General features: G+C 31.2%; 1 protein-coding gene across 2 annotated transcripts in view; it reads right to left on the reverse strand.

Annotated features, from left to right (window-relative positions):
* Window positions 1-26,539, reverse strand: part of Dennd1b (DENN domain containing 1B) — a 221,848-nt gene that overhangs the window by 123,031 nt on the left and 72,278 nt on the right. For both annotated transcript variants that reach the window (XM_078022530.1, XM_078022531.1), the window contains exons 4-5: window positions 12,831-12,880; window positions 10,688-10,807 (exon numbers count right to left, since the gene is read on the reverse strand). In XM_078022530.1, the coding sequence (XP_077878656.1) occupies window positions 10,688-10,807; window positions 12,831-12,880 (170 nt within the window). The remainder of the gene's footprint in view (window positions 1-10,687; window positions 10,808-12,830; window positions 12,881-26,539) is intronic.

A 26,539-nucleotide genomic window follows, 5' to 3' on the forward strand; every position in this document is an offset into this window, starting at 1 on the left:
TAATCATAAAAAGGCAGATTAAATAATCATTAAATTTATAATGTTTTGAGCAGACTGATCCTAAAGAACAGAAAAGAACTATACCTACATTCTATTCTCTTTACTGCTTCAGAAAAATTTTACACATTATCCACTATTGGTTCTCATAAAACAAATCACAAATCAAAGATCTATTTGAAAAATTGCCCATTACATACTTTTTTTTAATATCAACAGCATCTAAAAATAATCCTAGTTCATAGTAATAACTAAAAACACAGGATAAAAATTAACCATTGTAAAGATAATATTATATAAAAACTAATGTTAAAAAGCTTTAAAAATAATATATAATTACAGTCATGTGTCATTTAATTACGGAAATACATTCGAGATATGTGACCTTAGGCAATTTCCTTATGTGAGCACCACAGAATGTACTTATACTTGCTTGTCCTTATACAAGCAAGGTGGCTTCAATGTCACTACTGTCACAATCTTATGGGATCACCATTGTACTGGTGGCCTGCCATTGACCTTCACATCATTATGCATCACATAACTATATTTCTTTTTAAATATTACTACAAAGAAAAACTAATAGAATTATATGTTTACTCAGTTCTTCAGAAATGATGTTTAAGTAAGATGATAAATTTCAAAATAAATATTAATATAAATATCAGAAAGACTAATTTAAAAATTTCAAAAAGTAATAATTGTTTTTAGATACCAAAATCAAAAATGACTTAAAGTCATTCTAATTCATTTTACTAGATCAAAGTGTAATTTTTTATGAAAGTTAAATACTAAATCCAAAAATCATCTGTATGCAATAAAATCTATATTATTATTAACAAATAAAAATACTAGTGTATTTAAAATTGGTCCAAAGTTATTAATTTAACATTTATTACCATGTTTCATTTCCAAATGGAAAAAGAGTAAATCACAACAGTTTTGTTAATTATGAATTAAAAAATACCCATTTTTTTTCTTCAAAGCATTAGTATAGTAAGCTACTTTTAAAGAGAAAACACTGTTGTACTTCTACCAAACAATGGTCAGAGAAGAGAATATGCATAAAGCAAATTAAAGAAAAAATAATCAATGAACTAAGCTTAGACAAACAGTATTCTATTAGAATTTCCTCATAGAATATTTTCTTTACTAGTGATGATGAATGATGCTTTTTGAACCATGAATAACCTAAAGTCATAACAAAATAGGAACAGTTAGGCAAACTATAGTACTTTTACTCAGCAGAATAATACAAAATTCTTTAAGATAATTACAAATAGTAACTAAAAACATGGAAAGTGCCAATAATGTTTAAATATATTTACACAACTTGTTAAAACTAACAAACTTAATAATGCATTTATCTGTGCCATTTGGAAATACTATTAAAATAGCAATAAATGAGTAAAAAGGGTATGAATTGATATGTACAAGGGAAACTTAAAAACCAGCAAGACAGTAGATGTTAAACCCACCTCTGCACATAGTATATTTCCAATTCACTTTACTACCATACTCTTGAATGTAAATGAACAGTCCAACCACCCAAAACTTGATCAATACAGACACAAATGCATTTTTGTAATGAACAAATATAAAAGGATCTCCAAATAAATATAGACTATGAAAACAGCAGAAGAGAATTTCAAAACTTTCCCTAATATCCTTAGGAGCAGAATAAAGAACAAGATCTTATTAAACAAAACTAGATTTAAATTTTAAAAAATGGAGGAAGAAATTATTATAGAACAAAAATAGAATTCTTGTTGGAAGTACTAAAAACACAAGTATTTTAAATCAATGGGAAGGTAGAAAGTACCATAAGAAAATCTCCCAGAAACTAGAATAAAAAGACAGATAGATAATAATGTTAAAACATCAGGGCATTATTAGTCTCATATATCATGTAGTTGACAAGTAGCAGCTATTTAAAAAAAAAAAGAAAAAAAAGGGAAGAAGTGAAAATTTCTCTCTTGAAAATGAATGAAAATTTTCATAGAACTTCAGATCCAAGTTACCTGATTAAAAGGGTGACTGAATAGCACAACAAATGAGCCAAACCAGAGCATCACCATGAAATTAAAGAAGGGGGATAGAAAAGTGACTAAGAGTTCCCAGTTACACTAAACAGGTAACATACAAAGGAGTCACGTTCAAACTATCACTGTACCTCTCAAAAGCAATGTCTTCAAAATACGAAGTTAAATTTCATGTTCAGAGAAACTATCTGCAAAAGTATGACCATAGAATAATACCATTCTCAATTGTGTAAGGACTCAAAAATTCTCCTAAGCCATCCTCAACAAAATAAGGGCAATTAAGAGGGAAGAATGCAGGGAGATACAGAAAACTAGAACTCCAAGACCATGGGAGTACAGAGAAGTCCAAGGATAAGAATTGTCCAAAAGCCTAGAAAGCAACCACTCCAGACTGAAATGAAAACAAAAGCTTCCTAAAGAAATGCTGGAATAGGTGTTTGCAACAAGCATGCTGACAGCTTTGTGTGAGAATCTGAAAAAATTTGGAAAGGGATGTGACAAATTTGTGAAAGCTTTTGGGGAATCTGAAAATCAGAAATTAGTATTGACAACTGCAATTTTCATATTATTCAAGTCTTTAAGTCCTACTCTATTATATCTTTCATTTATTAAAAAACCCTAAATATTATTAAGTTATCAACTCAATAAAATGCAAATGAGTACATCAGTTTCTGAAAGAAATAATTTAATGGAGCTATCCTATCAAGACATACTATACTGTTAGAATGTAATTCTTTCATTTAAATTCATTTCATATTCACATTTCAACTTTTATTGGCCTGAAGAAGTGACTAGTTCAAGAAAATTTCAATGTCACGTATTTCATACCTATACATTTAAATAAGACAAGCTCTAATTCTAATATACTCAAGAATCAGTCAGTTTGTTCCTATCCTGTTCTCAATGAGTTTTAGAAAAAGAATTTATTAATTTTAGGCAGTTATATATCTTACATTGTCATTTTTCATCTTATGTAAATAGTGTGAAACTTTATTTAACCTTATTCTTTTTTCTTAGTCCACTATAAAAGTGAAAAATACAATATAGATCCCATATAAGCTATTAAAAAGTAAGATGATCTTTTTCTCTCTAGACCATATACCTTAATGTTCTTTTAAATGTTCTGGTTTTCTCATCTACATACTTGTTTTTCATTTGTTATAATTTCCTTTCAATATATAAAGCTTAATTAGAGCTCAATTTTTCATTAGGCAACTAATTTATACAGAAAAATATAATTTATGTGTAGGATTATTTATTTACTTGTTTTTGAAAGCGATAAATCCAGATAATAAAAAATATTTAAAATATCCATATTTAGTTTTACTTTTAAAAATTTTTAAATTCTCATGCTAGGCCTTCTATAGCTATATAATTATTATTGTTTTATAAATGTCTAAGAATACTTTTGCTGAATTTCGTCCTGGCACCATACTATGATTTCATTTAAAAATCAGACTATTTAAAAACCAGCTTTACCTTTATGGGATATTTTTCACAATCATCTTTCCTAACCTCAATATGCTTTATTATTTCTATTTAGGGTGTATTACTCAATAGTCAGTTAGGCAGAAGCTAAGAATCACAGAATTTATGTGTTCAAATAGTTGAAAGCGCATAAAATTCTGAAAAAATAGTATAACAGTGTGATATTTCTGTGTTACCTTGTCTAATTCTTATACTACTACTTTAATATCTATTATTTGACTAAAATAATACAAAGCAACTTATCCACAATTACAAGGATGCCAAATGGCAATCTTGGGATTAGAGTTCTAGTCAACCTGCATCCAGCTCATCATCCAATGTAGACATGTATTTCTAAAATAAATATCCAGCCCTTGAATAAATATATCCAATGACTGAATGTTTTTTACATGGCTAAATAAACTGGACTAATTCTGGTATAATCTTAAATCAGCTAACTCATAATACCTAAATTTGTGTGTCTCTATCTATTAATGTTCAGAGCATTTCCTTTATATTTTAAACTCTCATTTGTTTAGATGTGCTAATGTCTCGGATTTATTTAATTTGGCTTTTTCTTCTAATGTTTTGTTAACTAAACCAATTTAAATTTTTATACTGCTTTTGTTTTCACTGCTGTAGCTAAAAAGTTTGGGGGAAAAAAAACAGTCTAAAACAAGGTAGAAGATGCCTTCCCAAATAACTTAAATCTATTTAATACTCTAATGCTTAGACCTCATCACAAGATTCATAACTGCATTAGCTAGCCAGCATTTTTCTGTACACATAATTTGTGAAAGAGTGAGACAGAATCAAACTTCTGTTTAAGCATGTCCTGATATGCCAGTACATAGTATCACTATAAAGAACAGAGTGTAGTCACAGACAATGTGCTCTTTATGCACATACACTGGTTCTCAATGATATTATCTCCTTTTAAAGAGTATACATCATTCACAGTTTTTAATAAAAGCATAACTTATATTAAAGTGAAATTAATCCAAAACCCAGCCACATGTTCCTGAAGCATCAAGAAAGCAAGAACATTTTCCATTGCAAATATACAAGCATCTAGAACACAGATTGTAAACTGGCTATCTGCAGGCTGCAACCAGCCAGCCCATGGCCATATTCTGTGTGATCATCACAGTCCTGGAGTAGTGGCTGTTGTTTAATTGAGTAAGTTGTCAATTTCTAAAACTCAGATAATTCACTTCAAAATCTCAATTTCTGTTCCTATAAAAATCAAAAGAACTGGCACTACTACACACTCATTTTTCACTCTGTTACAAATGCCTAAAGCTGAATATTGACTTCTGTCTTTATATGCATCGTATGTTATTCAGATCACCAAACTTACGTCCATAGTTAGGAACCTAACCTACTTTTCTCATTTCAGTCACCAACCTGGTCCTTGCAGGTAACTAAATTCACAATGCCTAATACAAAGTAACTACTCAACAAGAAATCCTACTATTCAATTTCCTTACTGACAAGAAAACAGTCCAGGGTACATAAAGTAGTATAATAACGCCAATATTTTTGAGTAGATTCCATTTCACACTTTAAATCAAAATATGTGGAGAAAAATAACATCCTTTTTTAAAAAGGAAACTATGCCCAAAACTTTTGATCTGAATATAACACACACATATACAGAAAATGAGTACTGTAAATTATAAACTTACATTGTGAGAGTTAAGAAATGTTATTCCCATATCTTTATTTTTGTGGTTTCTGAGGAAATTCTCAAATAATATATGTTCAAAGAAATAATTTTAACTAATCTATTAGGTCTTAAACTGATTATCATTAATATTTTTCATTAAATCTTATACATCCAAAGATATTCAAAATCTGTTTTTCACAATCAACCTAAAAATCCTAGAAGTTAAAAAACTTACTCAACATACTGTAAAGACTATTTTAAAACAGATCATGTAAATTTCTTTAATACTCAATGTGACTTTCATAGTATTGCAAATATATACAAAATGAAAAACAAATGCATTAAAACTAATTATTTTAAAACAAAAGACAGGAGGAATTTAAAGTTTAATTGTAAGATTATTAATTTTCTTTAAAGACTTACGACAAAAGATAGATATGATTTTGTGTGTGCCTGTGGTGTATGTATTTGTGTGTGTGTGTGTGTGTGTGTGTGTGAGTGTGTATGTGAGAGAGAGAGAGAGAGAGAGAGAGAGAGAGAGAGAGAGAGAGAGAGAGAGAGAGAGAGAGAGAAGAGTTCATTTTGTGGCACAGGAGGACTCCTACCATAGGGCTGATAAAACTTTTACATTCCAAAGTCAAAGGTTAAATAAAGGAAAGGAAATGTTTTTTGTCAAATAGTCAGGTAACCACTAACGGTCTGAGTGATCAGCAGGAACCTAACTTATAGTAATCAAATAAAACTAAGGAAACTGCCTTTCCGTAGAAAAACGTCTAATGTCTAGAGGCTGTTTTTCTGTCTGGAAAATTGACACAAAATGTGTAAAATTGAAACATTCTGCTTCTAAGGGATTTGCCCAAAGGAAGAGTGTGAAAGCTTGGAGTTTGGTATGAGTTAAAGGGGACAAGGGGAACTACAAAGGCCCTAAACATAAATCTGTCTTCCTTATTAAGAGTATTTCATTTTGAACACTTGGCAACAATTTTATAGTCATAAAATTATGTTAATCAAATTAAGAAAAAAGTTATTTCTTGCATTTTTGCTAGCCTATTAAAAACAATTCTAAATAAAAATAATGGTAAGATTTAAATTATTAATATGTCAGAAAAATAACTAAAGCATATTATAGTGGCTCAAAATTAAATATCAACTTTTATATTACATAGGCCTAAATTCTAATTTTTCTTCTAAAATGTGAACAAAATGAGTACAATTTAAAAAATACTAACTTCTAAGTTTTATAATAGTGTATGTCTAGGAGGAAAAGAGTACATAGTTTTTTATAGCACTGTGTACAAATTATCCCACTTAGAACTTGAACATAAATCTAAATTATTTTAAATCTCATAATAGCATGATCCAGGAGAAAAGTAGCTTTAATGTATTGGATATAAATTTCTAACTTAAACTCCAAGAATTATTTTTTAAAATAATGCTATAAGTCACTTAGCAGAGAATGTGGCTACAGCAAACAAACACTACATGATGCTGCTAATTCACTGTCATTATGAAAATTATCATTAATTTAAGAGTCCCTGCTATTCAAAAAGTCAACCATCAAAGTTGTTTTCTGCTTGCGCTAATGAAAATTTTCTATCAATTTGCAGTGGTTTATTTTACTTTGCAATAGAGTATCTTAAAATTCCTTATATAGGTAGGTAGGTAGGTAGATAGATGTATCATTTTATTATAACTACTTTAAAGGTCCTAAAACATTTCTAACTGTTCAATATCAACAAAATATCAAGAGTCATTTATAAATATTTTTCTTTTAAAATTTTTAGATCACTGAAACACAAATTTTCACATTATGGGGTAACAACATAAATGAGAATATGGGGGAGACATATTTGATAACAACAGAAAAATTCAGAGTTCATGTTATTGTAGAAACAACAATAACAACAATTAATTCTTCCCAAGAATCTTAATTCATTTGCTATTGAGTATGAATAATAATAAATGAATAATCAAACCAATGTCTCTCACAATATAACACTTAAAGATGCAGTATAATTCAATATAAATGCATTAATACTGTACCAAATGACAGCTTCAAGGACAAGGTATTAAATGTTAAGATTCAAAAGTCTTCAAAACTCTTTTATACTACATCTTAAGCATAATGTCAAATGAGTATTGTTAAAAGGGGGAAAATAGGAAATAAAATTTAGTGTTTTATATTAGCATTTATCTAACCATCTCATAAAATATTATGTTTTACATTGAAATTACAGAAAAGCACTAATATCTGACTCTAAGATTGTCATAGTCACAACATCAGCAATAATTTTTTCTTTCCAAGGTTATTCTTTCACATCTTCACATTTCTGGAGTATAGGAAAAAATCTCCCCCTTCCCATTTTAATTCTGTTACACTGCCATGATCAACTTACTGACTATACTGAAATACATTAATAAGATAGTTATTTTATCAGGGAAAAGATTATTTTTAAAAAAGATAATTTTTAACATATTATCTATAGTTTCATACTTATAGTTTATTATCTGTAAAATGTTGGAAGCTCAGAATTTCAGAAAAAAACAATTGAAATGATTTTTTCATATTGCAAAAAAAGATAAAATCTAAAGTGTTTAATAAACAAGGAAGAAGATATCCTTCTAGACTTTTTGATAAGAATATGCACTCATAGACTAATATACTATAATTTGTCATAGATTAGCTACTTCCTAAAATACATATTCAAATACATACATATGATATGTTCTTTATAAACATAGAACATACAGTCTCATAAACATTACTTTGAAAATTTTCATCATTTTGCAATCAATCTCCAAGAAATGTTCATGAACATTTCTCCAAGTCAGGATGTATATTTGTGTTTAATTTTGCCTAGCAATTAAATAACATTCCTTGTATTAAGCCATTCACTCATTTGTTCTACAAGTATCTATTATATCTACTAAGCACTCTACTAAGCATATATGCCAGGCACTACTGCCAACAGTGGGATTATGTCAAAACTCTCTGTGCTTTTGGAGGTAGCATAAGGAATTCTGGCATAGAATGGAGGCTGGGAAATGCACCATAAAGTACTTAGTCAAGTTCTGTTGAAGAATATTCATCAATGTGGTCATCAAATGTTTTATTTTTATTATTATTTAAATCGTATATAAATGATATGTGTTAATCATGTAAATATCATGTTTTTTTAAAGAGAGAGAGAGTGATAGAAAAAGAAAGAGAGGGGGGGAGAAATTTTTTTTAATATTTGTTTTTTAGTTTTCGGCGGACACAACATCTTTGTATGTGGTGCTGAGGATCGAACCCGGGCCACACACATGCCCGGAAGCACACTACGGCTTGAGCCACATCCCAGCCCCTAAATATCATGTTTTGAAGTATACAAGTATTGTGGAATGACAAGATCCAACTAATTAGCACATAAAATGTATGTTCACTCAAGCTTATTAAGAATATATTTTTTCAATTCTACTGATCTAAATATGCTCTTTTTTTACTTTCAGTATAGCTAAGCAGCTTTCATAAGTGTACTACTCACATTTACTCTGAGTTATTCAGATATTTAATTCTCTACTGATTTCTTTTTCTTATTAATTTTTAAGTATTTAATATATTATGACTATTAAACCTTGTTATAATGGTTATAAATTTATTTCTACCAGTTTATTACTTATATTTTAAGTTTCCTTATTATATTTGTCACCAAACAAAAATATTCATCATCATCACATGGGAAACTGCACCTATTTTTCAGGTTTCAGCAATCCATGTTAGGTACATAAAAGCTCTCACCACCATAGTAATATTTTTAAAGTCAGTAGTATTTTTTCTAGTATATTTATAGTTTCATCATTCCTTTCAACAATTATAAAGTGGTAGAGGATGATCCAACCAGGTAGACAAACCAAAACCAAGAACACTATTAGTCCTCTAGCTATAAGCACTTTGATTTGCCAAAATTATTTTCCAAGAGAGAATGCTGACTATTTACAGGTAGATATTTACCCATTCACAACAACTTTCTGAATAATTTGCTTAATTCTACTATAGTTGAATTCCCTGTTTACTGTTAAAACTAAATTATTATCTGACTACTCTAAATAACTGTTCTCAAAGGACACTCTAGGCCTGCTAACTTTCAGACAGATTAAGATATGCCATTAAAATGTCAAACAGGAAATATTTTCCTAACTTACAAAGAAAAAATAAGGAGGAGGATAGAATTTTCACAATTTAAAATTTTTCTCTGTGATTATTTTCATAGAGCTTTTACATATATTTCACATCTACCAAAAAGCACTGTCAAATGACCTAAAAAAGTCATCACATATAAAAGGAATAATTTTAATAAAAGATAAAATAATGAACAATGCTTATGTGACAGGTTATCTTGATTGACAAATATGATTTAACTTTTGATATTTTATTGTATTTATGTAAACATTTTTTTGGCGATAACACTTCTCCTAACACTTAAAGAATATTTCAACATTCAGGTGTTCTTTGCATAAACAAGTTTGAGAACCACAAAAAAAAAAAAAAATAACTTGATTACTGTGTTTTAGAATCTGTTCCTACAAATGAATGAAAACTGGAATGCAGATATGGAGACTGTACTCATGTTACAGTCATTTAACAAATAGTCATAGTTTATATTTTATGTAAATATTCTGAAGTAATGATGGCTTTACTAAATTTAAATGCTACATGCAAATTTATTTCTGATTCATGAGGACACACTGCAGGAATGCTTGCCTTTAAAACCCCTCCTCCTCAATAGCCAGCAACTCAGATTTGAGGTCCACAGGCCAAAGACACAGTCTACCTCTAACTCTAGGCCCATCAGGAAAGTTATTGAGACAGAACAGGTGAGAACTATGGAAACTAGCAAGATAATTACAGAACTAAAAATCTGACATGTAGTTTCAGCTTATTGCTGCCACTGGGGAGTAAAGGACTATAATTAGCAGATATTCCCATTTCTCAAAAGGAATTAGAAATATAAATTTTATACAAAGCGTCCTAAAATTTATAAGGTTAACAACATCTTTTAAAATTTTTAAAACACCCAGTGGCCGAACAAAAACCTTTAACTTCTGCCCCATCACAATTTTGCAACCTTTGCTTTAAAACAGCAATTCATCTCACATACTCTGAAGTTGTGATTCAATGACAGAAAAGGGTACACATTAGTTTACTTGAATTTTTTGTATCCTCTTTAATATGTGAAACTCACATATTATTTGTATTTAATTTAGTATTTAATTTTTAAAAATAAATCCACAAAACCTTATGTTTAAAAAAGTAAAGGTCTTTGAAGAAAAATTTAACTATGGTACTGGTAAATCTTTACACATAACTGATTTTGTATGTAGGAAGTAAGAAAAATTATTGTTCCACTTATTCAGATTTAGAAAATAAGAGTTAAGAAAAACAAGAGGTTTACTGTTTTTGCTTTGTCGTAACAAAATAAAGAATAACACAGTCTATCCTGCAATCAATTTTTCTACTACAATTACTTACCTAAGGATGCATAAACAAATTTTGCCTCCTGATGTGAGTCTGCAGAACCCAAATCTTTGTTTACTTTCAATGTCTGTCAGTACAAAGGTAAAGTGCTGTCCAACTTGATTTTGGGATACCCTAAAATATAGTAAAAGTATGAAACAGTAAGCCCAGTGTTTTTATTTTCCAAAAGAAAGACAAAGCCAAGAATATATCTATATGTGGCATTGGTTTCATCTATCCCATCAGTTGGGTTTTTTTAATTATTTTTTTAAATTTATATATGAAAGTAGAATGCGTTACAATTCTTATTACACATATAGAGCACAATTTTTCATATCTCCCATCAGTTGGTTCTTAAAGCTGGAACTGTTTTCTAAAACTAGAATAAGTGTGAAATGTGTAAACTCACTCATGAGTCAAACATCAAGATAAATTGTAATACCTCATAGACTGAACAAATTGAGCATATGCTAATCCCTTACCAGGAAATCATAAGACAATTTGTTCTAACTTGTCATAAGACTAAAAGTCCTCAGAAAATATTTGTAAATTATGAAATAACTATTGCTGAAACTGTAGAAGAAGCTACATGTGATGACTGAGTTCTTGTGCTCAACTCTATTTTCCCAGTCTGCTTTATCCAATATTAATTGCTTATACAGCAAATCACACTGCTCCAAAATCTAAAGGCAACCACCGCCCACTCTTTAAAAATTGTTTTCTTTTTTGTTAACATTCTCAACCAATAAACTATCACAACAAACAGTGTTTTAGAGCTATCGATGTACCAAGGAATAAATTTTCAGGTAAAAAATAAGAATATGGCGTCTCCAAAGGAGCATACTGCTAAGCTGTAAATAATTTCAGCAAATTACTATCATAACACTATAATATGTGTTACACTGGGGTTTAAATAATAGTATAAACCATTAGATAAAATCCTTACTACTAAAATATATGAATATACTTTCAGATACTAGATATAACCTTAACATTACATGACTAATTGAACATTTGATGCTCTGTCCCAAAATTTAAAAATCCATTATTCCTTAACTTTGGTTCTAAAACAGCCCTAGTGATTGTAGAAAAGAAAATAAATTATTACCAATGGACCAATACTATCAACTATTTTGTCAGAAAATACTGAATTTCAAGTGCTGGATATTTAAGAAACATACATTAAAGTGGGCAATTTTTTTAAACTCATATTCTTCAAATAAAACTTCTGCTGACTAATATGTCCTCTAGTGCTCAAAGTTTATGATATCCTTTCACAACTTTTGTTCCTTTTTTTTCATTCTTCCTATTGATTTGAAAATTTTAACTTTGGGGAAGTGAGAGAGGACAACTGAGTCCCCAGGTATGAGGTAAAACAAGGAGTAGCATTCATCAATAATACTTATTAACAATTATCCCATCATCAGAAGGACTTTATCTTTAATATAGTCTCACTCATCCTTAGGAAAATATTTTCCTTAAATAAATTTTTCTTAAAACTTTTCACATCACACACTTAATAAAACTGATAATAGGGTGTGAAAGGCACATAAAAAACAATAAATGATCTGTTATCATGATCAAAGGAATATAACTCTATTAAATTCCCACTACATACACGTAGTTCATTCAATATTTGTTCAGTAAAATACAAACAAAAGATTTCAAAAACTGCTAGAAAAGTTTTTGGAGTCTTCCATAATACTGTACTGTTTCTATGAAGCTACACTTGGGAGACAACTAGCCATGAGTATTACAACATCATACAGATGGTCTTTTCAATTAGGATGAAGTGAGATAGAAACGAGAACATATACACCTAATTTGAAAAGACACAATTCAAAGGCTCTGATCAAGGACATTTCTTTTATTCTGCTAGTGCTTACAATGTATACCTGAAGAATAAATGGAAGAAATACAACCTATTGGCAATACTGCTTTAAGATTTCTCCTAACTCACACCACAATGGAGAAAGTAAAAGATATAATAATTAAGCTTCTTTGTTCCAATATTATTTAACTTTGAATTTCTAATCTCCACTGTTTCTCTAGAAACAATGAAAACATGTTTCATTTTATCAAAAAAAGCACATGAAATCATTTTAGAATATGCACTAAGATGAGCTAAAATTATTTTAAATAGTGGCTCATACCGTACCTTTCAACGTCAAAGGGGAAACAGAACTTTGGCACGCTCTGTAGTACTTCCTACAAATGCAAATTAAAAGAAGAAACAAGAAGCTTTAGAATGTTTTTTAAAGGTGCAGTTAAAATGCTGAGACATTTTCTAGGGGGAAAAAAAGTTTGCTGGGGTTTTTTCCCCCTGAAGAAAAATAGCATAGGTTCCTAGACTAAAATAATTGATTATTAAAAAGGAATTAAGTTTGTGCTTTGGCAGATTGCACTGACAATGCCACGGAAGCCCCAGGAGGGAAAGGCCTGGCCTGAAGGGTATTAACACCCTTCACATCCCGCTGGGATTCCCTTCAACAAGGCCATATGGATTTTACAGGAAGCACCGCACCATATGGGTAAGCTACGTCTGCTGCTACTTGTACCACAGACTAGCCATAGGGACTTCTGACAGATCCTGGCTCAAAAATATAAATGTTGTTTCAATTAAAATGCAGGCAGAGAAAAGGGAATGAAGTTGGCAGCGGAATGAATCACTGAGAGGTGTTACAATTCTACATGTCCCATACTCAAATGGTTTAACAATGAAAAAATTTTCAATAGAAAAAAATCATAACACTTGGAACTAAGTTTTATCTTAAATAATGAATGTATATCTATAAGCAAACCTTTATATTAAACTATAACATATATTCTGGGAACTTTCATTTAAAAATTGCTTCATATTAAAATCAATGTTTTATGTAGCATAGAAATAATTAGATTTTGAACCTTCAATGATTTTGTACTAAAAATAATTTTTAAAAATTTCAGAAATCACAAGTTTTAACAATTATTAACAGAATGCAAAACATTGTCAGGTAGAAAGAAAGAAAGAAAGGAAGAAAGAAAGAAAGAAAGAAAGAAAGAAAGAAAGAAAGAAAGAAAGAAAGAAAGAAAGAAAGAAAAAGAATCTCACTAGATCTGAAAATTTACTTCAAATTAACTGACTCAAAAGCTAAACTTCAGAATTGAAGACAATATCATACAAGTTCAAAGCCCTGGTGATTTTAGAAAACAAAGCAAAGATGTATGAGGCTAATTCCTATTAAAAAGGGGAGAAAAGCAAATATCTTCATCATTCCCAATAAAAATACTTTAACAATCACCTCTTCAGCAATAAAACTAGTACCCTGTGAAATCATCAATATCAAATTTTTAAACCCAACGTATAAATATAGTGCTGAGTAGAATGTCTTGAATTCTCTCAAAGTGTACACTGCAATAGAATAACAATAATAAAACATTGTAGAATTCCTATATCAAGATCTAAGAAAGCTCCAAGAGCCTTAACTCACGGAAGCAAAAAAGAAAAGCCTGGTGTAAAAAAACAGTACACTTCTACCCTTAAGGGCATTGTACCCAGGCTTCCTTATGAGCATGGGCCTTTAAATGCAAAAGCACAGGCCCCATATCTGGAGAAAGCTATTTTACTACTGATAATATATTGTTAAACTTAATTACAGGAGTCACCAAACTGGAAGTAAATTACTAAAAAATAGTTCATCACAAATAAGAATAGTTTATTTTTACTTGACTGTTGCTTAATCTTTAACTTGTGCTGCATCAAATGAAGCCATTCAATTTACTACAGACATGAATATTATTCAGATATCCTCCTACAAAACTGCATATGTAATTTCTATAATAGTCTAAATCCAGTGTCCACCTATAAATATATCCAAATTAGTCATATATGTCACATCAATGTTAAGACTCAAATTAAGAAGGAAGCTTCTCAGTTAGTTGCTCAGTCTTTCACACCACCCCCCTCCTTTTTTCCAAAAGCAACACACATGCACACACTTCTGCAAAACAGCCTCAGCTCGCTTCCCAACTGGCAGAAGCATCCCTCAGGGGACAAGTCTTTAAACCTCCGCACTCTTTAAAATTCAACCAGCCAGCAGGTCTATAGACTAGTGTATAAACAGTATAGACAAAAAAATCCTCTCTCAGCTTATGTCAGTGACAAAGCAGCTCAGCAGTTGACTGTTTCTCCCCTGACAGTATAAGCAGGGTTTACACAGATCAATAGCTGGAAGTCCTACCTAGCTCCCAAGGCTGGGTTTTCTTCCTTAATTACAGGTGCTATTCAAACTAAAGTTGTAAAAGAAAAGAAAGAGAGTTGGAGGGAGGAATAAATATTCAAACAGTTTTTTCAACGCTTTTAGCAATAGCGCTAATTGAAAATTTTATTTCTACATTTATTGGGGAAAATGCTTATAAATGGCTGATACTTCCACCACACAGTTTTTAATATGACACATATGCATGCACACACAATTCTAGATTTGCATTCACAGATTACATGAAAGGTTTAAGGCAATGCTTTCTAGAAGTTATCAGTTTCCTGTTTCTACAGGCTTTCGTTTTTTTTTTAATTTCCTTAGCCAATTTCCTTATTTAGAAGTTCCAGAACTCCTAACTCTCCTGAATATATTATTCTTATATAAAAGAACATATCAGCTAACACATATCAAATGATAAAAACAGAAATAACAAAAGGAATAGAACAGAATACAAAACTATGCATAGTAAAATACAAGCAACAATAATAAATGTATGTTTAAATCTTAAAAACAAGACATCTATTATATTAATGACTGTAGACAAGGACTAATGAAAATTTATATATTTCTTGGTCCTATATCAATCTTATAAAAGAGAAGAGAATTAACTGATAGTGCTAGCTTTTTATTCTATGAGGTTACCATTTAACATTACAAATTGATCAAGTAAAAACAAGCATTTCAGAAAGAATTCGCCTTTTAAAAAAACAGTAAGTTCCATAACTACAAAGGTATCAGAATTTCTCTGGGGAAAAAAAAGAAAGAAAAACTAACACGAAATGAGATTTTTCATTGTGGATATCAGTAATCATTTTTTCTTCCTCCTCAACCTCCTACTCTATATTGAAATACTAGTGTTGTCTGAAGTTCCATATTTTTCTCTTCCCTACTCATTAAGGAGTATTCTGCACCTTATCTATACCTAGGGTTTCAAAACTATAACTACTCTTCATCTTATACTTTGGACATATCTTTGAACTCCAGGACTATATGCCTACCAACTTTCTGGTATCACTTTCCAGATAGTCCCAGATACCTCACATTATGTACAAAACAAGTTGTTCTTTGAGTTATATAGTGCTTTTTATCTAGAATGACAGCACCATCTACCCGGTTACCTAAGCCTAAAACATGGTAGTCATCTAGACACCTCTTTTTTCCTTGGCCTCTCCATGTAAACGATCATTCACCAAATCCTTTAATTCAGTTTCATAACTTATTCTAAAAGTTCTCAATGGGGGAAAGGATTAGAAGGAAGATGAGAACAGAATCACTTATGTTTTTCAAAACACATTTGATTACTTATACTGCAATCCCCCAAAGGTCCTGAGTTTTTTGCTTCAGTTTGAATAGCATCTACAGTTAAGGAATCGAAATAACTTTATCAGCTAAGAGTATTTAACACATATATAAACAGAGAGACAAGGCAGACTTGTTCAAGGACTGTTTAATTCAACATCGTCCTCAAGGACTCCTTCTGCTATGCTGTGCTGAGTCTCCTAGCTTTGTCCTCAACTACCTCTCTACTCATGGTCACTGAACAAGTTAGCAAAGTTCAGAACATCACACTAAGACAACGGCAATACAGCAGTATGCAGTGTTTAATATCAGTAAGGAAATCTTTCCCCACCCCTGACTTTCCCATTGTATCTAATTAGCCACAGGGTTACCAATCACCCTAAACTAATCACTGACAAGAGCACTAGCTACCTATGATCAGTTTTGCCTTAGACTGGTTAGAGAAAAAGTCAGAATTCAGACCCCTCACATTCTAACAACTATGACACATGTAATTATAAAGAAGTTTGGGTGAAGCAACATTTTTTTTCCAAAGAATCCTGAAAATCAAATTAATCAAATAATAAAATTTTCACTAAAGTTCTCAAGAAAAATATATCACAATGTTATAAAAGGACAGTTTTCAAATATCCATGATTTTATTTACATGAATAACACTTTCAGAATAATTTTGCAAAAACAAAAGGTTCACTTGTCATATTAATTACATTTTTCACAAAGGCCATAGATTTCTAAAAAATGACTGCTTAATTTTAAGTACTATCTTTCCATATAAATGAGAATTAACACCATGTATTCCTTCAATCTATATGTGTTTTATATAAGAGAGTAATAAGGTTGTTTTTTTTTTTCTTCTTAAAGAAAACATTTACTGAGCGACACAGCCATGAGCAGGTTGCATAATGCAGAACTGAAATTCCCAAACTGTGCACTGAAATGTTTCAGGGCATAATAGCGAACTATCAGGGACACTACCAGATATTTAAATTTTCTAGGAAAACATACACACATAGTTTTAATAAAAAGGTGATTATTTACTTTTTTTTCTTTTTCTTTGTAGTGTTAGGGATCAAACCCAGCACCCTGTATATAATGAGCAAGTGCTCTACCACTGAGCTACATATACCCTCAGCCTCCTAACACAGTGATTAAATTAGAAATGCATTTATCAAAAATTTTTGATGATTTTTATTATTAATAAATTAAAATAACTGCCATTGGGCTGAGGATGTAGCTCAGTTGGTAGAGTGCTTGCCTTGCAAGTACAAGGCCCTGGGTTCAATCCCCAGCACCACAAAAACAAAACAACAAAACAAAACAAAAAATAATTGCCTTGAAGCAAATATAATTATTTTTAAAACTGCTAAGAAATACAAATTTCAAAAATTTTAATTCTATTTGTATCAGTCTTAGGTGATAAGATCTACTCAGTCTCCTATCACTTCAGTTTGATCTAATGCTAATGAAATAGCCCAGATCCAATGCAGGAGACTAGGTGTAGTGGTACACACCTGAAATTCCAGTGATAGGCTAAGGATGAGACAGGAGCATCACAAGTTGGAGGCCAGCAATTTAGCAAGATTCTCAGTAACTTAGAGAGACCATGTCTCAAAAAAATTAAAAGGGCTGGAGATGTAATTAAGAAGTAAAGCACACCTGGGTTCTATCCCCAGTTCCCCCACCCAAAAGGTAGTGCACAGTGACAATACAAAATGTACCTATACACACACATACACACACACAAAAAAAGAAATGTTTACTTTTGCTAATTTAATAAAAAGAAACATTTTAAAAGCATGAAAGGATACGTAAAACAAATGGATTTCAGAGTTTTCTTGTAATAAATTCCACTACAAACTGCCTTTAACCCATTACAAACCATTTTTCCTATACAGAATTGATAACTTGAGATTTAATGAGTTAAATTTTTATCCCTCACTTTTAAGCAAGGATTTGAACAGCATTACCCAACTCTATGAAAAAGCCATTTAGGAAGGCATCCTTTCTTTTTCCATAATGACAATGGAACTTCACACCCTCTCAGACTAATGTAACTACTCTTTGCTTCATTCATTCCTATTGTAACTAGTAGCATCTTTAGAATGAGTGAAATAAGTTTTAAAAAAATAGATACTTCCCATAATATTTAAATGCATTTGTAGATACTAGGGTATTTTAAAGTGAGTATCAACCAATTATTTAGGTCAAGACAAGTTGGAGTAACATAAGTTTGAAGATGCTTCAAGTTTTCTAAACAAATGAGTTTTATATCAGTCAATTTATCAGCTATCAGGATATCCACCCACAAATCAATGCTGTGATGGGTAAAAAAAATATGATTCATGATTTTCAGAAGTGGGAAAACTCAAGATTAGATTATGAGATAAGACAGGCATGCACAACAGTATATATACAAGGTGACTTATCTTCTTTTGTTGTTTTGTTTGTTTTTTTTATGGTGCTGGGGATTGAACTCAGGGCCTTGTATGTGCAAGGCAAGCACTCTACCAACTGAGCTCCCCAAGGTGACTTGTTAGAGTGAGTCAGTGGACAATGCTTTGGAGTCAAACAGCTAACACCTAAATGCTGGCTATGCAATCTACTGGCTAGGTACTTCAGTTACCTCATTTAAGAAATGGACAAAAATTAGTACCTATATCATAGGATTAAATGTGGATTTATTTAAGGATTTATGTGAGGTCCAAGTAAATCCATGTAAAATGATTAGGACAATGCCTAGCATCTAAAATGCACCAAAGCCATTTTGATGATATTAATTCTGCCTATACGAGAACATGGAAGGTCTTTCCAACTTCTAAGGTCTTCTTCAATTTCTTTTTTTTTTTCCCAGTGGTTCTACACTTTTCATTGTAGAGGTCCTTCATGTCAAATTAATTCCTCTCTTTTCTTTCACTCTCTCTCTCTCTCTCAACCCCCTTATCTTCTGCGACTGGCCACTATGGTCCCACTAATAAAATCTCGGACAGGTAAAAAAAAAAATTAATTGCTAGGCTTTTTTCTTTTTTAGGTTATTGTGAATGGGATAGTTTTCACAATTTCTTTTTCAACAGATTCAGTACTGGAGTGTAGAAAAGCAATTGATTTGTGTGTACTGATTTTGTATCATGCTCCATTACCAAATTTATTTATCAGCTCTAGAAGCCTTCTGGTAGAATTTAGGTCTTCTAAATATAGGATCATGTCATCAGCAAACAGGGATAATTTGACCTCTTCTTTTCCTATTTGTATTCCTTTAATTTCCTTCTTTTGCCTGATTGCTCTGGCTAGATTTTAAATGACTATATTGAATAGGAGTGGTGAAAGTGGGAATCCTTGTCTTGTTCCTGCTTTTAGAGGAAATTCTTTGTTTTCCTCTGTTTAGTCTGATATTATTGGCCTTGGGTTTGTCATATATAGCTTTTACAATGTTGGGTAAGTTTCTTCTCTGCCTTCTTTCTCTAGTGTTTTAAACATAAATGACTGCTTTCTACTTTGACAAATGCCAACCTAAGAGTCCTTCAACAGATGAATGAATAATGAAACTTTGGTATATATATGTATACACAATGAAATATTACTCAGCCATAAAAAAGAATGAAATTATGTCATTTCATTATGGACACTATAATGCTAAGTGATGAAATAAGTCAGATTCAGTAAGTTAAGGTTCAAATGTTTTCTCTGATATGAGAAAACTAATCTAAAATTAGAGTATAGAAGAGAGAGAAAAAAGAAATTGGGGGGGATTATTTGAATTGATGAACTCAATACCAAAAAAAGATCAGAGGAGAAGAAAAAGGGGATTGAGATAGACAAGATAAGGAGAAAACAATGGGATGAATCTGACTATATATATGAATAAACTACAGTAAATCTTACCAATATATATACCCAACAAGACACTAATTCTTTTAAAATGTATAAATAAACCAATCAGTACAATATAGGAAAGGGAACAGGGGGAGGGAGGTGGGAGTGAGTAAGGGTAAGTACTGGGAACTGAATTGGAGCAAACTATACTCCATGCATTTAAAATTATGTCAAAATATATCCTAATATATTATAACTATGATGAACCAATAACAAAAATAAAATTCTCCAAACAACTGTTATCTTTATTAGCTACATGTTACTAAATCAAATGAAGAAAGATATTTATATTAAGTATTTACTGAGTTAATTATAACATTAAAGGTCCTGTGTTCTGTTGCCAAAACTTTAACATAGTGAGATTACAAAATAATAAAGTGTTTATTGAATAATTCATCTACCTCCCTTTAAGATTTTTCATATATTTTATATAGGTGTATATGGATATAGACATAGATGCACATATGGACATATACTTGGGAATATCCAATCACTTCTTTTTAACCAACACAATAGATGCAAACACTGTCATACAATGGGCATATCTGATGATTTCGATATGTTCAGGAAGCTTACTTCCTTTGAATTGGCTGCTTTCTTCAACTTAAACATTTCTTCAAAAAGCTATGTCAGCAGATATTTTTCATTTAAGGGAAGATTAATAAAATTCCTTTTTCATTCATGTACTTATTCCTCAATCCACTTAACAAAAATCAAATACCAAACTTATATAAAGCACTGACCAATTTAAGTAATGGAAGTATTTTTCACTCTCTTCTACAATCTCAAATTAGGACTTTCCCTTAACTGTCTTGGCAAAAGATATTCCTGAAGGTCCACTTTGAAAACATCCTCTTTCTACCACTTCCTCTATTCCAGAATCATGTTTTCTATTTTCTTGAATTGTGAGGTAATTTCTTTTTGTCCTTTGTTAATATATTTTTAATTTTTCCTCAGTCTTAATGATCATATTATTTCTCTACTTTTCATATCTGGACCCTTCACATTTTTCCCTCTTCATATTCTTACCTTCTTCATATTCATGCAAATATTCTCCCTTCATTTCCCAACACTTATATTAGAAAACTGATTTTTGTGCAACAGATGGCACAGAGATACATATTTCAGAAGAATAATTTACAATTATCCCCCCACCATTTTTTGTTCAGGTTCTGCCTGGAACCTTATGGAGAACCATCCCTAAACTGCTTCAATAAGTGGCTGTGGCTCTTATGATAAATCATGCAGGAATCTTGTTTGTCTGAGGTGTTTTAAGAAATAATAAGACCTTTGTTGCTGAGATTAAATCAGGGTGTCTATGAATCAAGGTGTGAAAAAGTTATCTTTAAAGGGCTCATATTCTAGGAGCAATGACACATTTATTATATCGCTGAGCCATAAAGGGCCTAGGATCCTGAAAAATCACCCACAGATATGAGAATTATTATTTATTTTGAGTGTTTGGAAAAACATAATTGACTGTCCATTCGGTTATTCGAAGGCCTTGTCTATATCAAATAAATTATAATTACAAAATTACAAAAAGTCAATTGTTCTATAAAGACTATTAAGTATAAAATCTAATCAGTACTAATTCATACATTCACAAACTCAATGTGAACCTATTTATATAAGTAATGTTTTATGTTGATTTTATAAATATACAATGTATGAATAGCAACCATAGCTAAGCAATGCGCAGGATAGTAAGAGCAACAGGGAGAAAAAGAGAAAAACACCAGGGAGTCCAGAAGAAGTTAAACAAACCAAATTTGGGAGGGAAGTTCCTGGTGAAGCATAGTCAGAAGTTCAAAGGAAAGAGATCACATGTAAGTAACGAAATGAAAAGTCAGAAGTTGGCAGAGCTACAGCAGGAAGGAAGGGAGAAGAAAGTGCACAGGTTGGGGGGTCCATCCACTTCTGGTATAGTAGTCACAATATGTGATTGATGAGCCAGCAGCCAGATGGATGAAATTAGTAGTTAGCCAGAAAGTTCTAGTTATTATAACTGGCATAATCAATTAGAACAAATGTATCTCCAAAATCTTCAAGTGCTTGTTCTACTTGGAGTTTCCTCAAAGCCTAACCAGTGCTGACACACCACTCAGGCTGAGGAAAAATAAAATTGAGCTCATGAAATGACACTATTTAGTACCATCATAATCAATTTCCTGACAGACATTTTAAAGAAATGTAATTTAAAACAGTCTTCAAGCTTTCTTTTCTATCCTCTTATTAGATAAAATACAATAAAATAATTGTTTACTATGTGCCAAGTTCTGACCTAAGCACTTAACATATATTAACTAGTTTAATCTTTACAACACTCTGTGTTTCATTCTCTTTTAAATGTGAAAAATACTAAATTGAGGAACAGAGAGGCTAAAACTTGAGAAAAGTCATACAGCTAGCAAATGGTAAAGTCAGCATTTCCATATTTCACGGCATAATCATCACAATGGTATTAATATATATTCATAATGATTCCATGCATCCTAATCTTGCATCAAAGACAATTTAGTAATAAATTATTTTTATGTAATACTGGAACAATTTTTTTAAAAAACTTCCAATTTTTTGTAAAAATTGGGATAGACTGGCATAAAATCTGTGACAATAATGAAATATGGTAGACCCACAACCTGAAGCTGAAAGCCATTATGCCCACCCTATGCATTTTGCTTTGCTCTTTTTTCCCCAACCAGGTTATAATCTATAATTAGCAGATCCATATATCTGATGCCTACTTCGTCTCTATGATAGGTATTATTCATATATATGAAAAGTTAAGATACTTCAATTAATACTTCAGAATCAAACTTCAACCAGTTGTATTTATGGAAAATAAAATGGCAGAGAATCAACAAATGGTAAAAGTCAAGAGGTGGAGCAATATGTAATCACAAATATGAGTTTTACTTGCCCTAGACTGTTCTGTTCCCGTAAAAGTAAGCTCTGAGGGGAAAAAAAAGATACTGCTCATATCTATGCTTGTTTGTTACTACTGAAGATATAAGATTTGTGTCAAAAAATATACCTAACTTCTTTCAAGTAAGAGATTTGTAAATAAGAACTTAAAATGATTCTCAGTTGAACAAAATGATAAATGAATTTGAAGTATTTTATTTAAAATCTGTGTTGCATTTAGAAAAAAAGTTAATATAAGATCAAGTAAAAAATACTAGAGTAACACAGGCAGGATAAGATTAAATGAGGTCCATAAAAATGGACAATGAATTGAGAAGGTATTTCATTAGCTTAGGTTCTGAGAATCTGTAGATGGATCAAAGCTGTCTACATCTTGTGGCCAAATAGAAAACTTTAGCTCAGATGGCAAACACACTGGGGTCAGTTATTATACTTTCAGCAACTTTATTCAATAAATTTTATTGGACTTTTTAAGTCCTTCAATTTAAAGCAGGAACTAAGTACTTAGTAATTAAAATAAAGACTGACTCAGGTTTTATTTAGCCAGAAAGCTGAACTAAAAAACTCAATAATCCAGGAGCTCCAATTTCTCTTCTGTATTTTTAGGTGATATTAAATTATGCAAGATTTTTCTTATAAAATATGCACATGCCCATAATTTTTAATTTGAAGTTATAAGTGGTTTAAGTAAGTATTTCTAAATAGAAATACTGTGAGCTATCATGTTGCAAACTTATTCTGCCGCACCCATTACAGAAGACCCACCTCTTGAAATAAAAATTTAGTTCACACTCCCTGCTGATGTAATCTTTGGCCTCTTGCTGAGACTCTAAGTGAAGGTGCCAATTTTGTTCATCGTTTTTATAACGGAGGACCCTTTCTATGAGAAACTGAAAAATGAACACTGCTTCTTTTTACGTACAGAAAGCCATCAAACAGCCCTTACCAAACAGCAAGGAGCTTTGCTCAGCCCTAATCTAGGCCACTTTGGCACAAGTGACCTTAAAGAGAAAGCAGTTTCCTGTGTCTCTTTTAAAGGATTTTACCCAATGTATGAGAGAAGTCCTAAAACATTTCTAAACATTTTACTTGATATACTTTCACAGTTACATTAATTATTATATTTCTCCTGAATAAATTATCTCAAATCTTTTATTTATTCTTTACAAAATACTACTTTATTTGGGATATAGGGAAAATAAGGAGTAATATAAAAACAAGAGCACCTTACTTACAAAAGCAGATTAAGACAGATTATATAAAGTTTGATTTGACCTCTCATGAGCTACAAAGTAAAATAGCTCATTACATTGTAAATGTCCTGAAAGCATACTTTCAAGACACTCAACAAATTTCTAACCCCCTTTTGTTTTTTAGTCTTTTCAAGCTACTGCTGCCAGTGATCTTGGATATCTTCATGAACTAGTCTATTCTCCATCCTCTATCATATTTTAATTTTGTAATATTGAGCATCCATTTAATGAACATCATTTAATATGAGTATCTACTATATATAAAACACTTGGGATTCACAGATGAAAGTGTTCCACCCCTCGATCTGAGAAAACCAATGCTTCTGACTAATCTCATCCAGCTCAAAAGTATCTTCCCCAGATGTCCACATTCTCTTTTTCTACCTCTCCATCCATCTTGGTCACTTCTTTTCATACTACCACACAACTCCTTCTCCATAAGCCTCCCTATTGGTGTTTTCCAGGGTCTCAGTGAGAAATCTACTCTCACTGTCATACAATGGATAAAAACTTGGGCTTGCTGGACTGAATGCTAGGTTTAGAGTCCAGTATAGCTACTTCACAGCTATATAAAATCATGCACATAATTGTTCCTTATCTATGAAATAACAAGGGCATGCTGAAGATTAGATAAGTTAATTCACATAGTAAAGAAAAGTTTCAACACAATGAAACTTTAAACATGCTAGGAAATACATGCCTTTATAATTCAGAGGCAGAACAGCATAACAGTTAAGTATATAAATGCTGAGTTCAGATTGCCTTGGTTGAAAGCAATGTTCGGCAACTTAATTAACTCTGGAGCCTTGAGCAAGTGATTGACCTCTCTGTGTCTCAGTTTCCTTATTTATAAAAGGATATAATTTCTAATATCTATTTTGTAGACTTAAGTGAAAATTACATGAATTAACAAGTGTAAAGTACTGGGAAGCATTAGAAAAGGTTTTTCTTAATATTATCAATGCCCCATGTCTTCCCAGGGATGTACATTATTTTTACATTTGCAACTATTAATATTTTAAGAATATAGAAAGAAGTGAAACACACTGTTTCAAAGACTTATCTAATCGTTCTCCTCAAAACTTCTTTGTCTTTAATTAATAGCATCATCATTTAAGTTTTAAAGCTAGAAACTTCAGCCCTCTTTTACTCACTTTCATATAGAACTTCCAAAAGATGCAGAAAAAGCATTTGACAAAATTCAATACCATTTTTAAAATTTTTTTAAATCTCAAGACAGTAAGAAGAAAAGGAAATTACCTCAAAATAATGAAGGCTATATATGAAAAATTCACAGTTAACATCATACTTACAGGTGGAAAACTAAAAGCTTTTCCTCTAAGATCAGAAACAAGGCAATAATGCTAACTTTTGCCACTGCCATTCACTATAATAGTAGAAGTCCCAGTCAGAGAAACTAGTCAAGAAAATAAACAAAAGGCATTTAAATTGAAAAGAAGGAAATTTATTTCTGCACAGATGACATATCTTATATGTAAATAGCCCAAAAGATACCATCAAAAAGTAACAGAACAAACTAATTTAGCAAAAGTTACTGGATGCAAAAATCAATGTACAAAAATTAGTTGTGTTTCTATATACTAACAACAAACTATCTGAAACAGATATTGAAAAAATAATCCCATTTACAAATAGCAACAAAAAGAAGAAAATACTTATGAATAAATTTAACCTAGGAAGTAAAAGGTTTATACATTAAAACCTATAAAATACTGATGAAAGAAATTTTAAAACAAATAAATAAATGGAAGGGCATCTTGAGTTTATGGATGGGAAGACTTAACATTGTTAAAATATCCATACAACATAAAGTGATCTACAGATTCAATGAAATCCCTAAATTTTCAGTGACATTTTTTATAGGACAAAAAAAAAGATCCTATAATTGATGTGGAACCAAAAGGACTCAAATATGCAAACGAATCTTGACAAAGAACAGAGCTGGAGACATCACATATCATGATTTCAAAAACTATCCCAAAGCCATAGTAATTAAAACAGTATGATACTGGCATAAACACACAGATGAATGGAACAGAATAAAGCCCAGAAATAATCCCATGTATGTATGGTCAAATGATTTTAACAAAGTTTTCAAGAATAGCTAATGTAGAAAACACAAGTCCCTTTAACAAATGGTATATGGAAAACTGTACTTTCGTATGGCAAAGAATAAAATTGGACTTTTATCTTACACTATACAAAAACACTGACTCAAAATTGAAGACTTAAAAGGACTGGAAAGTTTGAAACTC

This window comes from Ictidomys tridecemlineatus, chromosome 10, assembly GCF_052094955.1.
Source record: "Ictidomys tridecemlineatus isolate mIctTri1 chromosome 10, mIctTri1.hap1, whole genome shotgun sequence".
NCBI lineage: Eukaryota > Metazoa > Chordata > Mammalia > Rodentia > Sciuridae > Ictidomys > Ictidomys tridecemlineatus.